Source organism: Mustela putorius, unplaced genomic scaffold, assembly GCF_011764305.1.
Source record: "Mustela putorius furo isolate JIRA1106 unplaced genomic scaffold, ASM1176430v1.1 tig00003972_pilon_pilon_pilon, whole genome shotgun sequence".
Lineage (NCBI taxonomy): Eukaryota > Metazoa > Chordata > Mammalia > Carnivora > Mustelidae > Mustela > Mustela putorius.
In genome coordinates this window covers 7,580,394-7,594,578 of record NW_025422115.1, presented here as the reverse complement: position 1 = coordinate 7,594,578, position 14,185 = coordinate 7,580,394, and the positions used below count along the sequence as shown (strand labels likewise).

The 14,185-nt window shown below is 41.5% G+C and overlaps 1 protein-coding gene across 8 annotated transcripts in view; it reads right to left on the bottom strand.

Moving 5' to 3' along the window:
* Window positions 1-3,834: 3,834 nt before the first annotated feature.
* TJP1 (tight junction protein 1) overlaps window positions 3,835-14,185 on the bottom strand; it is a 243,097-nt gene continuing 232,746 nt past the window's right edge. For 5 of the 8 annotated variants that reach the window (XM_045070625.1, XM_045070628.1, XM_004759849.3 and 2 more), the window contains 4 exons: window positions 12,030-12,507; window positions 10,377-10,594; window positions 7,791-7,934; window positions 3,835-5,369 (listed from right to left, as the gene is read on the bottom strand). In XM_045070625.1, coding sequence (XP_044926560.1) covers window positions 5,275-5,369; window positions 7,791-7,934; window positions 10,377-10,594; window positions 12,030-12,507 — 935 coding nt within the window. In that variant the 3' untranslated portion in view covers window positions 3,835-5,274. The remainder of the gene's footprint in view (window positions 5,370-7,790; window positions 7,935-10,376; window positions 10,595-12,029; window positions 12,508-14,185) is intronic. The other 3 variants (XM_045070627.1, XM_045070629.1, XM_045070626.1) reach the window with 2 other exon arrangements.

Below are 14,185 nucleotides of genomic sequence, written 5' to 3'. Positions count from 1 at the left end.
CCCAATGAAACCCCGGGACTATTGCATTACACTAGTAATGAACAGTCTGCTAAGAAAGTCAACTGTGCTCTAAATCACTTGGCTTCAAGGATTTCTGAAAACTTATGGATGGCTCCCCTCACGACTCCATTTCTGCCTGATGGGCACCAAGACTGGGCTGCCTCAGGCCTCAAGCTTTGCCTTCTGCTTGGCTTCCCCCACCTTCAAATTGTCCCCATACAACATGGAAGGGACACATTCTTACAGATGCTCTGGGAAATGGCATGTCCTGAAAGTCCCCTCCAAGAAGCCCTAACACCAAGGTTTTGGCTAATGGAGCCCTCTGCCCTCTGATTTGAAGCTTGTTTCTGCCACAGACCAGTTGCTAAGCACCCAACAGTTTTAAGTGAGAATGCTGTGCTTTTCTCCCCAACATTTAGACATTAGTAAATTGGGTCCATGTCTGTTTTCACATTTTCCTTATGTCTCATGTTCTAGTACAAAGACAAAAACAAAAAAGCGGTGTGCAGATCAATATTTTTTCTCAAAATAAAAAAAAAAATTGTGGGGTGCCTGGGTGGCTCAGCCAGTTAAGGGTCTGCCTTCGGCTCTGGTCATCATCTTGGGGTCCTGTGTCAGGCTCCCTGTTCGGTGGGGAGTCTGCTTCTCCCTCTCCCTCTGCCCCACCCCCCCCTTATGATCTCACTCAAATAAAATCTTAAATAATTGTGACCTCAAGCTTAGCACAAATACACCAGCATCAAGACCTCCGCACCCCCGTGTGTGTGACCCCCCGACGTGGCACAGAGCAGGGTAGCATGACGCAGGGCCATCTTCCCCAGTCCCTTCCCTGCACTGGTCAGGAGCACCAAGTGAAAACCGGCTTATATATTCCTGGCCTGGCGTCCTTCTAGTAGGGAAAACACTCAGCACTAACAGAACTTGATTTTTTTCTTCAGAGGTATGTGGTTTCTAAGACAACTGGCAATAGTTCACTGGGAATTGTCTGACCTGCAAGGGGGAGGGGAGACAGAGGTCTCCTGCCCGGCATGCGTTTCTCCAGCGAAAATCTTCTGTGCCAACTTCCGGCCAACCCGAGGGTTCACAGTGACCTGGACAAGACACGCTCTAGCGTGGGCCATTTATAAAGCCATGGTTTCCTACACGACAGGAATGGAACAAGTTTAACCTACACCTTCTGTCTGAATTCTGAAAGCACCAGGTTTGCTACTCCTGGGTAGTCCCTTCACTGTCAAGTGGTTTGAAAGGAAAGCACAGAGAAATTAAAAATGCCATTAACTGAGCCTACTTTTACTGGGACACTTGTTGAGATGACACATGGTTCTGTCAGTCGGCACATTACAGCTGGTTTCCCCAGCTCTCGATCTGGGGGAACTTGGCTAAGGAACCCGACGTGGGACATCTCTGTGCCCAGTCATTCTGCAGAAACCGGAGCCAGCCTCTTAGCCAGCAAATGATTTTCAAACCACCAGTCAAGGCAAACAACAAACACTTGTCCCCCATTTGCCTGCATCTGCTGCCACATCCCCCCCCATTCCCTTGCCTGGGTCCCCACCTGTGTGGTGCCCAATGTGTGCTGCACTGAGTGAAAATGGGTGAAGTCAAAAGGAGGAGGAACTGACTCGAGTCCCCTGGTGGACGGACACTCACAAGACGTTATAGTATGAGAACATGAATCATATGGCAAAGGGCACAACCAGCCTTCTGACCCCAGAACTTGGCCCTCTGAGTCATTTCAGCAGTCCATGCTCAGCGCTACAGGAAGATGGTCTGAGGGAACAAAACACTCTTATTTCCATAAACACTGAAAAGCACAGATCTAAACCTTGCCTGGGATTCATGTAGTGCAGTAAAAGCCAGGTAGCTGGGAACACACAACAGACCTACAGATTATGTTCCTTCCTCTGATACATGCAGACACGGGCGGTCTTGCTGAGGCCTGTGTGCGGGGGTCTGTGTTCACAGTAAGGACGCATTCTTAACAGAACACACGAGTGCACCTGAACAGCCAACGTAACACTGTGTCAACTGTCAATAAAATAAAAATAAGGGGACAGACTAAATGGAACGCAACATGTATCTCACACTATGTATAAAATTAACTCAAAATGGATCACAGACATATAAATAAAACCTAGAACACTTCTGAAACAGAAAAACTGTGCTTTGGTTTAATCAAGATTTCTCATACAGGACACTAAAAGCATGATCTATAAAAGAAACGAACTGACCTTGTCAAAATTAGTAACTTGAGCTCTTCAGAAGTCACTCTTAGGAAAACAAACTGAGAAAATGTACTCGCAAATCACACATCTGATAACACATCTGCATTCAGGTTATATGAAGAACTCTTGAAATGGTGAGAAAACAATGCAACTTGCAAAAATGAAGATCTGAACAGCTACCTCACCAACAAACCCCTGGCAGGTAAATGAAATGATGCTCGGCGTCCTGAGTCATCAGGGAGGCAGCCCGTTAGAACGTTCGGCTGACACGAGACTACCGAGCACGGCAAGTGCTGGCAAGGGCTGGGGGCCACCGGCTGCTCCCACGCGGCCGTGGGATAGGATGGCAGTCCAGCAGGTGGGCTGGCAGTTTTTTAGAAAGTTCAACCTATACTTCAATACGAGCCATGGGTCCCACTCCTAGGACCTTCAGTCAAGGGAAAGAATTGATGTTCACACAAGAACCTAATGCAAATATTTGTAGCATTTCTATGTATTTTATTATCTCCAAACCTGCAAACAACCCCCAAGTGCACCTGGGGCTGGAGAGAGAGACCAAGGCGTGCTCACTCGGCAGAGCAGGTGGGACACTGCTCTGTGGTAAGGAAGAACTACTAATACTTGCAGCTTTGTAAATGAATCTCAAATGCTTTATACTGAGTGAAAGGGGGCACACTCACGGCTGCACACTACGGGATCCCATCATGGGATCCTCAAGGAGGAACTACAGGGATAGAAGAGAGATCATTGTGTGTTACGGGCTGGACAAGTGTGGGGAGGGGAACAATGTTTCGGGGGATGATGAAACTGCTTATGTATTAATAGTAATGGTTATAAAACTACGTATGTCTGTCAAATCTGGAGAACGGGGCGCCTGGGTGGCTCAGTCATTGGGCATGTCTTCAACTCAGGTCATGATCTTGGGGTCCTGGGATCGAGCCCCACATTGGGCTCCCTATTCAGTGGGAAGCCTGGTTCTCCCTCTCCCACTCACTCATTTGTGTTCCCTCTCTTGCTGTCTCTGTCAATTAAATAAATTTTTAAAAAATCTTAAAAAAAAAATCTGGAGAACTATACAATAAAATGGATGCTTTTCCTGTACAGACATTTTAACCATGACAAAAAAGAGGAAGCAAATGAGACTGGATCTACATAGATATTCGCTTTCTAGTAACAACCTAATTGTCGTTATGGAAATCATGATAGAACATTTATAGCCATTAAAAATCATTTTCTACCACCAAATGTAACAACATAAGAAAATGCCCATATTGTTTTTGGACGAAAGCAGGAAATGGGAAACAAAACTATATACAGACTGGTCCTAAGGAACACGAATGCACACCTCACTATATGGATATTTACGATGCAGCGGGAACACCACCGAGAATTCTACAGCCGGCCTCCTCCTCTTGCTGTGTCTCAAGGTTCCCGTGACCGGCGCTGCTCATCCACCACAGCGCACTGGCCACGGGGACACATTGCAGACACCCCACCAGCCCAGGGCAGCAGAAGGGACTAGGTGACAAGCAGCAGTGTATGGGATTTTAAACAGGATTCTAAAGCTGCATGAAGCTAGAAATAGTGGGCAAACAGACCAAGCCAGCACTTTATTTTAAAAAGTTTTATTCTGCAGATTTAGAAATTTGAGATTTTTAATAACTGCAAAAGAAATTCAGTCACACCTAATGATTGATTAACAGAATGTAGTGGTGTATTATCTAAACAGAAATCGTGCTGATGTGCCATAATAAATTGTCTATTAGTAAAAAAATACACTTTCGGGCACAGCATGGTATCACAAATTACAGTCAGGGTACTTTGCAAGAATTTAATCAAACTAGAGAATTCTGAGTAATTGTATCTTTTAAATGCAGCACTTAAAAATGTAACAACTCTGTGCATTCTTTTTCTTAAAAAAATGACCTTGTATGTGTCATAGAAATGCTGCTTTATTGCTGCAGAGGTCAAAGTTCAAGGCTCGAGAGGTACAGGAGAGAAATACAAAGGTAGCCTTAAGAAACTCAGTTTTGTTTATGTATAAAAAAGGTAAAGTTTATAAAAGTTAATTTACAAACCAAGAACAAAAGTGGTATGCACGCATTATGTACAAGCATCCTTAAAACGTCAAAATTTTCAAATGCATCGCCAAAAGAACAGAAAACCACCAATGCCCCTTGGAGGGGAAAAAAATCCCCAAATCACACCATTATTTTCTTCTGGGTGATTATACATTTCTGAAACCACCAAATCCACAATTTACTCAATCTTTTTCATGATACAGTATCCATATGCGCACAAAAGCCATAAAAACTTAGTAATACACGGAAAGAATGATCTAAGAATTAAAAACATGAGGGTAAGGCATTCCTGCTGGTTAGTTTGTCTGTGGTGATATGGTTAATTTATAGATCCAATGAGGCCACAGAACCAGTCTCACATGCTTTGGTGTCCTTCCCTAAAAAAAATGTGTTTTCATATACAATAAGTAATTGTCTTCACTTGACTCCCTACCCCCCATCCCCCCCCAAAAGCTATAAATTCCCCTTGCTGTACATTTCTGTTAAATTCACTACACTGGTTTATATGGTCCAGTACGTTTTTTAAATGTGTGCACATTACCTCATGCATAATAAAATAAAATGTGTATGCCAGGCCAGGGCCATAATAAAATTTGAAACAGTGTACTTTGGAAAGAATAGAATTCAAATGCACCCCATTTACTGGCTGGTATTTTAACGGAAATCAGTAGATGAAGTAAGCAGTGACCATAAAAAAGTACAAAAATCATTACAAAGCAAACCATCTCTGACCGTGTGGCCAGTGCCGTTGGCTTTCCCTCCACAAACACGCAGAGCGCATCATGTTCTCAGACTGCAGCACAGGCGTGTGCTCACTCATCTTCATCTGTTCAAATAAAATGCTTAATACTAACAAAATGTGGTATCAATTCTAAGAAAAGTATAATACTTGATAGAATGTTTCCATTTAGATTTAGTAAGTTTAACCCAGTTTCACATTATTTAATCAAGTTCCTATATTTTAAGAATTAGAAGTGGTCAATTAGGACAGAAACACAGTTTGCTCCAACAAGGTAATTTGGATCTCCAGGAAGACACTTGTTTTGCCAGGTTTTAGGATCACCTAGGAGAGAAAAAGAAGTTTCTGTCATTTGCAGTTGGTGAAACCACTAGCTAGGATGCTGTGCAATCACGGGCAAACATGAAGACATACTCAGATACAGTTCTCTCCTATTTCTTCAGCATGTGCACTTGTATCAAGACTCTAGGTGCTGTACTTCAATGAGGACCCAAGGGAATCTAAGGACTCAGAGCTGTTTCAGATTTCTCTTTTACTGTGTTTCCAAGTTCATGAAACAGTGAACAGAAGCTGGGGCGATCATGTATGCCTGCAGTAGTTCCAGTGCCTGAGTCCACATGATTATTAACAGCACTTCTGAAAGCTGAGGCAAAAATGATATGCTCACCCATGTGAACTGAGTCGGAGAATATTATTTCTCACACTCAACTACGGACCAACATATGAATGCCTGAAAGTTCTGCAGAATACAGTCCCCTTTACAAAAAATTTTAAAAAATTAAAAAAAAAAAAATCAGCTGAGTCTGGACCGAGAGTTTCTCAGCCTCAATGTTAGTTGTACAACAAAATCATTAACGTAGTTCTGAAAACTCACCAACTGCTGAATCGGAATCGGGGCTTGGGAATCCGAATTTAACAAGCTCTTGGTGATTTGAGATCTGCAGCTAGAGCTAAGAAACCCCAGAGAGTGGACACCAAGTATGAAGAAGGCTGGGATGACTATATGGCATCCATGATAAGTGATGTTGAAAGCTGCTGACTTTGCCTTCCTTCTATACCCCCGCAGGACAATGTCTGGGGATGTTTTTGCTTGTCACAACTGACATCTAGTGAGTAGAGGCAAGGATGCTGCTAAACATCCCACAGTGCACAGGATAATTCTTACAACAAAGCATTATTATCTGGCCATAATGTCAACAGTGCTAAGGGTGATGGACCCTGCCTACACTGAAAGAGTCTCTGAGTCAAGATGGGCTCAGTTTAAAACAGAGTGATTAAACAGAAGTGAAATCACTTCACAAATATACAGGGGCTTATGCTGTACTGCAAATAACAAGCGTCTTTAGGCCAAGAAGTAGAGCTATGACAACTCTTTAGAAGTAAAAAAAAAAAAATCTTAACTTTAGGCTCCAGTTTCTTTCCAATATACAAACTTTTGCTGGGATTAAGTCAGTCATCATCAAAATCTACCCTTGACTTTTTGAACAGAAACTTAGAGAAACAAAACATTCTAAAATCATACAGGATTATACAGAAGTACATTTCTGCTCTAGGTGAATGTACTCAAATTTAACACAGGAAAAAGTTGTTTCAATCTAACAAAACAACTTATGTTCTGTGGCATAAGACACAGAACAAATAGAGAAATCATTTATGGTTCGTATAATATCTGGGGGGAAAATCGCTATAAAACAAGTAACTGCAACAGTTACTTTAAAGCTTCTCATCCTAATTTGTTTAGAAACGATCAGAGCTCATGCTACAACCTGAGTTTCAGAATATGTTTAAAATGCAGTTTCATTAATATTAACTCAAACTAGGCTAATAAAATGCTTTTCCACTAGTGGAGTCCCTGAGGAAATAGCTCTACTATCTAGTGTGTTAAATTTAATTTATTAGCTTTCTCCAGAAAATGGTCTACTTGTAGATATTAGGAAATAAATATTTATAATACAATTTTTAATCTTGGGTAGTAATAGAATATGTTCCTGTAATCCCTGTATCCTAAAGCTCTATTTCATATTAAAACTGTATAACGCTCATCTGGTTTACTAAAAATTCAGAAAGAAAATTTTAAATTCTCATTTTTCTATATGAGGCTCAATTAAAGTGATCTATACAAAAAATAAAGAATGTTTCAACTGGTAACTGATGTAGTCACCCAAGGAAGTGAGAAATATGAAAACGCAATGGAAGCTTTGAAGCTATGATCTTAAGAGCAAAAAGCCATTTAAAAGTAGTGTGTTTAATAGAAGATATTTAGAATTTTACACTGAGAAACCATGGCCGAGTATGACAACAGTGGAAGGTACTTTTTGTCTTTCAAGTTTCTCTGGTGTATATACTTTGTAGCTGAGAAATTAAAGAATGGTAACCAAAACTAGAAATTACTATATAAAGGAATCCAATCATTTTAATAAGATAAAAGCACCTATATATGTAGGGCAGTAATAGTTCTCCCATTGCATCGTAATAATTTTAACAGAACAAATAATTTCCTTGAACACCAAGAAAGAGTCAACCTTTGGCCAAATCATCAATGTTTAAAAGGAAGAAACTTCTGTACCTTTCCACATTCATTTATGCATGCACCACAAAGAAATGTTAAAACACTGGTGATGCCTACAAGGCCACAGGAACAGAGGTAGAGATTTGCTCACGAACAGCATGGGTAGCTCCAACAGCCCAGGGATTAATCAATGACAGTACCCAAAGCCCCCAAAGGACAGAGTGAAGACAGCATACCCGACGAGGAGTCGGATGATTTTAGAGCAAAAGACCAACCGTCAGGGGTCATGGACGCACAGTGTGGTAAGCGCAGCTCCACAGGCTTCAGGAACTTGAGGCCATGGGGCCCACACATCACTAAGGGGCTCAGCAGTGTCTCACCTGCAGTCAGGGAAGGGGTGAGGGGTTAGATGGCCGTCTTCCTTCTAGACCACAGTTCTCCTCACGCCCCCTTCTAATGACATGCTTTAAAGCCAAATGCAGTTAATTCTCTACAGACACAGTGACCAAGAAAAAGAAATGACAAATGTGTAATCCAGAATTTTCTAGTAGCCACTTTAAATAAAAAACAGATGAAATAAATTTTAATATTTATGTAACCCAATATATCCAACACATTATTATTTCAACATGTAATCAATATAGTGAATTTCTGCATTTCAGTGTGTTATTTTTACACTTTCCAGCACATTTCAATGCATAACAGCCACAGGTAATTTAAGAAACAAAACAGATGAACACAGGGGAAGGGAAGGAAAAAGAAAATAAGATAAAAACAGAGAGAGAGGCAAACCGTAAGAGATTCTAACTATAGAAACAAACTGAGGGTTGAGATGGAGGGGAGGTAGGTGGAGATAGGCTAGATGGGTGATGCGCATTAAGGATTACACTTGGGTTATGATAAACACTGGGTGTTACATGTAAGTGACGAGTCACTAAATTCTACTCCTGTAACACTGCACTATATGTTAACTAACTTGAATTTAAATAAAATCTTGAAGGAAAAAAAGTGAAAAACTAGATAGAAAAAAAATTATTACATGAAAACTTCTTGCAAAAAAATTAATCTGGGAATCAATTTTATGACAAAGTAGAGAATATGCACATAATAGACAGGAACTCTGCCCCAGCTTAGTAGTGTTATAGTCATTTTTATGATTTTTAAAATAATCTGTCATTTCCTTTCCATCTTTCACAACAAAGATCATGCTAGCCCATTAGGACTGCATTTCAAAACTGCTTATGTCTATCAACTCTCCTTTTTAAGTTTTCAGTGAAATAGTATTTTATTTTATATCTTTTGTTTTCCTTTTTTTTTTTTAAAGATTTTATTTATTTATTTGACCGAGAGAGATCACAAGTAGGCAGAGAGAGAGAGAGGAGGAAGCAGACTCCCTGCTGAGCAGAGAGCCCGATGCGGGACTCGAGCCCAGGACCCTGAGATCATGACCTGAGCCGAAGGCAGCGGCTTAACCCACTGAGCCACCCAGGCGCCCTATCTTTTGTTTTCAATGAAAATTTTTTTTTTTAAAGATTTATTTATTTATTTATTTGACAGACAGAGATCACAAGCAGGCAGAGAGGCAGGCAGAGAGAGAGAGAGAGAGAGAGGGAAGCAGGCTTCCTGCGGAGCAGAGAGCCCGATGTGGGGCTTGATCCCAGGACCCTGAGATCATGACCCGAGCCGAAGGCAGCAGCCCAAACCACTGAGGCACCCAGGCGCCCCTTCAATGAAATTTTTAACTAAGGATGTAAAATTAAAAAAAAAAAACAAAAACAAAAAACAAAAACCCCAAATGTAGCTACAGGTTGCTGGTGGCAACTACATTATATCATGAGGTTTTTGTAAGATATGTTCAAATGTACTTTTTACAAAAGCTACTTATAGGGCACTTGGGTGGCTCAGCTGGTTAAGCATCTACCTTTGGCTCGGGTCATGATCCTGGGAACGAGCCCCACGCTGGGCTCCCTGCTCTGAGAGGAGCCTGTTTCTCCCTCTCCCTGCCACTCCCCCTGCTTGCATGTGCTTTCTGTCAAATAAATAAAATCTTAAAAAAAAAAAAATGTTACTTACATCTGGTGTTTTAAATGTATTTGCTGTAGACCTGGTTTAAACGATTCATGCAGGGCCCACATATGTTAGTATTCCACAAAATGTAAGAAACTGAGCTAAAGTGACGTATTTAATTAAGGAAGTAAAGCAACTGCTACAAGATTCCAAAAGAAGTCGTCACATAGTTCATCACATCGTCTTTGACAGATCCAGAAAGCTTATGAAGAATAACAGCTTTCCTAAATTCCTTCAAGTTCAGAAACACACACGGTAATACTCGATAGGGATACGTTGTTTACTCTGCTGAGTCTTACCGGGATCAGGGGTGGGAGATGAGCACCTGCCCTAAGGACACTTCTATTCTACAATCAGGTGACAGGCATGGAGCAAAGCCTTTCTGAGTGGGTGTTACCTAGACCCAACTCCAGAGACGCAAGGGTGAATGGCTCAAAGACAGATTTAGTGAGTTCTGCTAAGATCACCCAGCAGACAGGTGGAAGAATGCCCAAAGGCCTGTCAACTGTCAACACTGTCATTTTCACACTGAAAGTAAAGCCCACCATGTGGAAAGTCTAGTGCGCTCACGATGCCAGTCCAGGGCACGCTCATTTGCGCTCATTTGAGGGGCCTTCCCTGTGGGAAGAACATACTGGGGTTGGCGAAGTAGAAAAGGGGTCCAGATTATGCTCTCAACTGAGCACTATAAGCTTTGAAGAGCACAGAAGGCAACTCTAATTATTAAAACTACACAGAAAAATAAACACACTTACCTTTCTCCTTATCTAAAGGTGGGAGGATGCTGTTGTCTCGGCAGACCTTGAAATAGATTTCCTGCTCAATTCCCTCAGGAATGGCTCCTTGTGGGATAATTATACTAACGCCAGTTTCTATGGAACTCAACACCCCACCATTGCTGTTAAACACGCCTCGCGCTGTGGCCACCACAGTATGACCATCCTCATCTTCATCTTCTTCCACAGCTGAAGGGCTGAGAGTTCAGTAACATCAATGAGTAAACAATAAAACAATACACAGGCGTTCCCACTAGGACTCTAACAGGTGGTTTCATTTTATTTTATTTCTCCATATAATCAAGAAGGTAAGCTTTCAGTGACACGTTTTTACTCACAGGAATAATAAATCCTATTCCTCCCGGAGAAATCAATTTCACGTTTGAAGATAACTAATCAATTTCCCTCATTACTAATTTTTGCAAGCAGAATGTACAAGGTCCAACCATCTTACTTGCCTAGCTGCTATAGTTCATTGGATTTAAGAAATACATTTTAACAACCACGAAATTCACGTTTTAAAATTGGCAGTCATGGTTTAATTGGCAGCACTTTTTCTCCTTCTTAGTGATACACAGACAATGGTGCATTTATTTCACAACTGAGGGCATCTGAGACCTGGTAAGTACTCATTAGGTTTTCCACCTCCCTGGGCGTCAGTGCCATGAGGTTAATACTTTGGTGTGGGTACCCCTCAAAGCACCCATGAAAAAAACAACACCACAATATATTCACTTAGTACATAAAGAATACCAAAGATCGAGGGGATGTGGTATCATTGACTGCTTCAAGAATGTAGACTATCATGACTTCTTGAAGTAAAATTTTAAGTTCACAACCTGAAGGTGAGCAGAAAGATGGAATGACACAGTAAGTGTGTGAAGGGAAATTGTAGCTTCACTCCCGCACAACCAGAACATCAGGGACAATGCTGGTGTGTGTGAGGAAGAACAGGCTTCCCATCCCCCACTAAGGGAAAGGTTCACAAAGAGAAGGCGGCAACACATTTCCATGAGCATTCTTGCTCTCTGGAAGCAGAAGGAAGGTGGCCCTCCTGGCCGTAGGTTCTGCCTGCCAGTGCTTCTATTTCAGTGGGTGGCCTGACAATATAAGTGGTTTTGGGAGGCTGAGACTGAGGTGAAAAAAAGCGGACAAGAACACAAATGCTTATGTTTTTGAGATACCCTCACCAGGCCAAGGTTAGAAGTTATGGAAAGCTATGGTTGGTTGAGTAAGGGCTCTGAGGTCAGACAACCAGGAACTGCCAAATGTAGGCCCCCCCTCACCCTAGCTGTGTGACTCTGCCTAAACCACAACGTCACTCATCCTCAGTTCTTGGTAAAACACAGATAATGACAACACCTACTGTCCGTATGTGGTCGTTAGCTGTATTACTTTATTAACATTATCTTGTACCTCTTGCAGGACTTTCACCTAATAGCATTCATTGCAATAACACTGTGGTTTAAATAAATATGTTAAATAAAAACATTAAATAATAACGTTGGCTTAGCAATAACATTCGTTTTAAAGTTGAAGTTAAAATATTCATTTTAAGTCCCAAATCACAAAAACTACATGCACACTCACATTAGACAAATCATAAGACAAAGAAAAAGGCAAAACTCTTACCTCACAGGAATAGCTTTAGGCACTGTGCTGATACTGTTCATTTGATACTTAGGCTTATCCGCATGGATGGAGAAAGTTTCAACCCCACTATCAAACTCAGGAGGCTGAGCTGCACCATGTGGTTTCACAAGAGTTTGGGGAGAAGCAGGAGCTTTTGAAGACAAGTCAGGTTTCTGTGCTGTTTCACTTGGCAGCAGATTGTGGTTGAATTTAGGACTTTCAAACTTGCGCTCAAATGGCCGGGCAGAACTTGTATATGGTTTTGGTGTGAATCGATTATATGCTGGAGCAACCGTTTTCTGAGTCTGTTCAGCTCCATTAACTGGAGCTTTATCTGGGAAACTTTTCTGGGGATAGAAAGTAGATTGAACAGTGTCTTCTCGGTTTGGTGGTCTGAAAGTTGCTGGCTTATTCTGAGATGGAGGTGGTTCTGGTTTGGACACTAAAGAATTCTGAAAATCCAGTGACACTGAACTACCTGAAAAAATAAACATATATAAACATTTTTAAAACTTTCTAACAGCCCATGTGGTGTCTCTTCCATTTTAACTTGTCTTGGTACTAGAGTTGAGGCCCTGGTCAGGGGTCCCCCCCGCTAGAAGATGGTTCTTGAGCCTTGGTGGCTGTGTGTGACATTGAGCGACCAGGAGCAGGATGGACACATTGTGGCGCTTTAGCATGTCCTGCTGCCCTGGAGGCAGGGTCATGCTACTAGGAGTCTAGGCTTCCAAAAACAGGTGGCTGAGTTGTCTCCTCTCCAACATCCGTAACAAAATAGAAACAGAAGGACAATACAGCTATATTTAAAAAAAAAAAAATCAGCACTATAAAATTCATCTAACTAAAGTCAAAAGGAAAGCCAAAGAATGAGAGATGCTATTTACAACCTGTATAATTACATGGAATTAGGATCTAAAACCTTTGAAGAACTCCTATACACCACAAGAAGATTTTACCAAAGAGAAAATGGGCAAAGCTCTGCAGGGGCAACAACAGAAGTGAAGGTCAGAACGCTGGGTTACAGGATACTCAACCTCACTACTACGAAAATGCAAACCAAAATAAACCCCAAATACCATTTCACGCCCATTAGAATGGCAACATTTCACTTTGGTAATGCCAAGAGTTGGCAAAGATGTGGAAGAGGAATTTCCATGTATGGCTGGCGGCAGTATAAAGTAGTATCAACTGAATTCTAGCAATTCATTCAGAAAAAAATAACATCAATGCTATACAGTCTTTCAGAAAAAAGAGAAAAAGGGGAACACGTCCTCAGCTCTCTTTTATGAAACTAGCACAACAATGACGGCAAAACCAGACAGGGACACATCATTAAAAAGTAATAAACCCAAATTCCTTGTGAACACAGCAGTGTATTTTACTACATTAACAGAACAAAGAAGAAAAAAGTTATGATCATCTTAGGGCATGTGACCAGATGCTTTCAGCAAACCACAAGGGAATAGAAGGGAACATCCAAAACATAATAAAGGGTAGCTCTGAGAAACCACAAAAAACCAATAGCTAATGGTTAAGGGAGAAATATTAAATCTTTTTCTCCCTAAGATGGGGAAGCAAAGATGTCTGCTCTCATCACTTCTACTCAACATTTTACTTGAGGTCCTTGCCAGCACGAAAAGGCAAGAAAAAGAAATAAAAGGTGTTAAGACTTGGAAGGAATTAAAACTTCATCAGCAGATATGTGTGTGGAAAGAAAATCCTAATATGGGGTAATGTCAGTCTACCACTACAACCAGCTCATCGGGTTGAAGACTTGGCCTAGAATTTGATTCCTACATAAATAATTGAGAAATGTCTATAGTAGAAAAAGGCAATAGAAGAATGATAAACCATGGTATATTCTTAGGGTAAAAGAGACAACCCTTTTCTTGAAAGGGCCAAATAAGACCAGGGGCATTTGGAGGTGAAGTCAGCAGTCCCCTTTCAGGGAGTCTGATGGAAGGCAAAGAGACACAGACACTTTGAGGAGGCAGCAAGAACAAAGCAAGGTGCTCTGAACAACGGAGTAGTGAGCTGCACACATCTGAAGCAGAGGGAAAGGAAAAGATGAAGCAAGCAGGAATGCGGGAGAGGAGCCGCACCACTGGCCCAGGGAGAGAGACAGCATGGGGTAAGGGGAAACAGTTACTGCACAG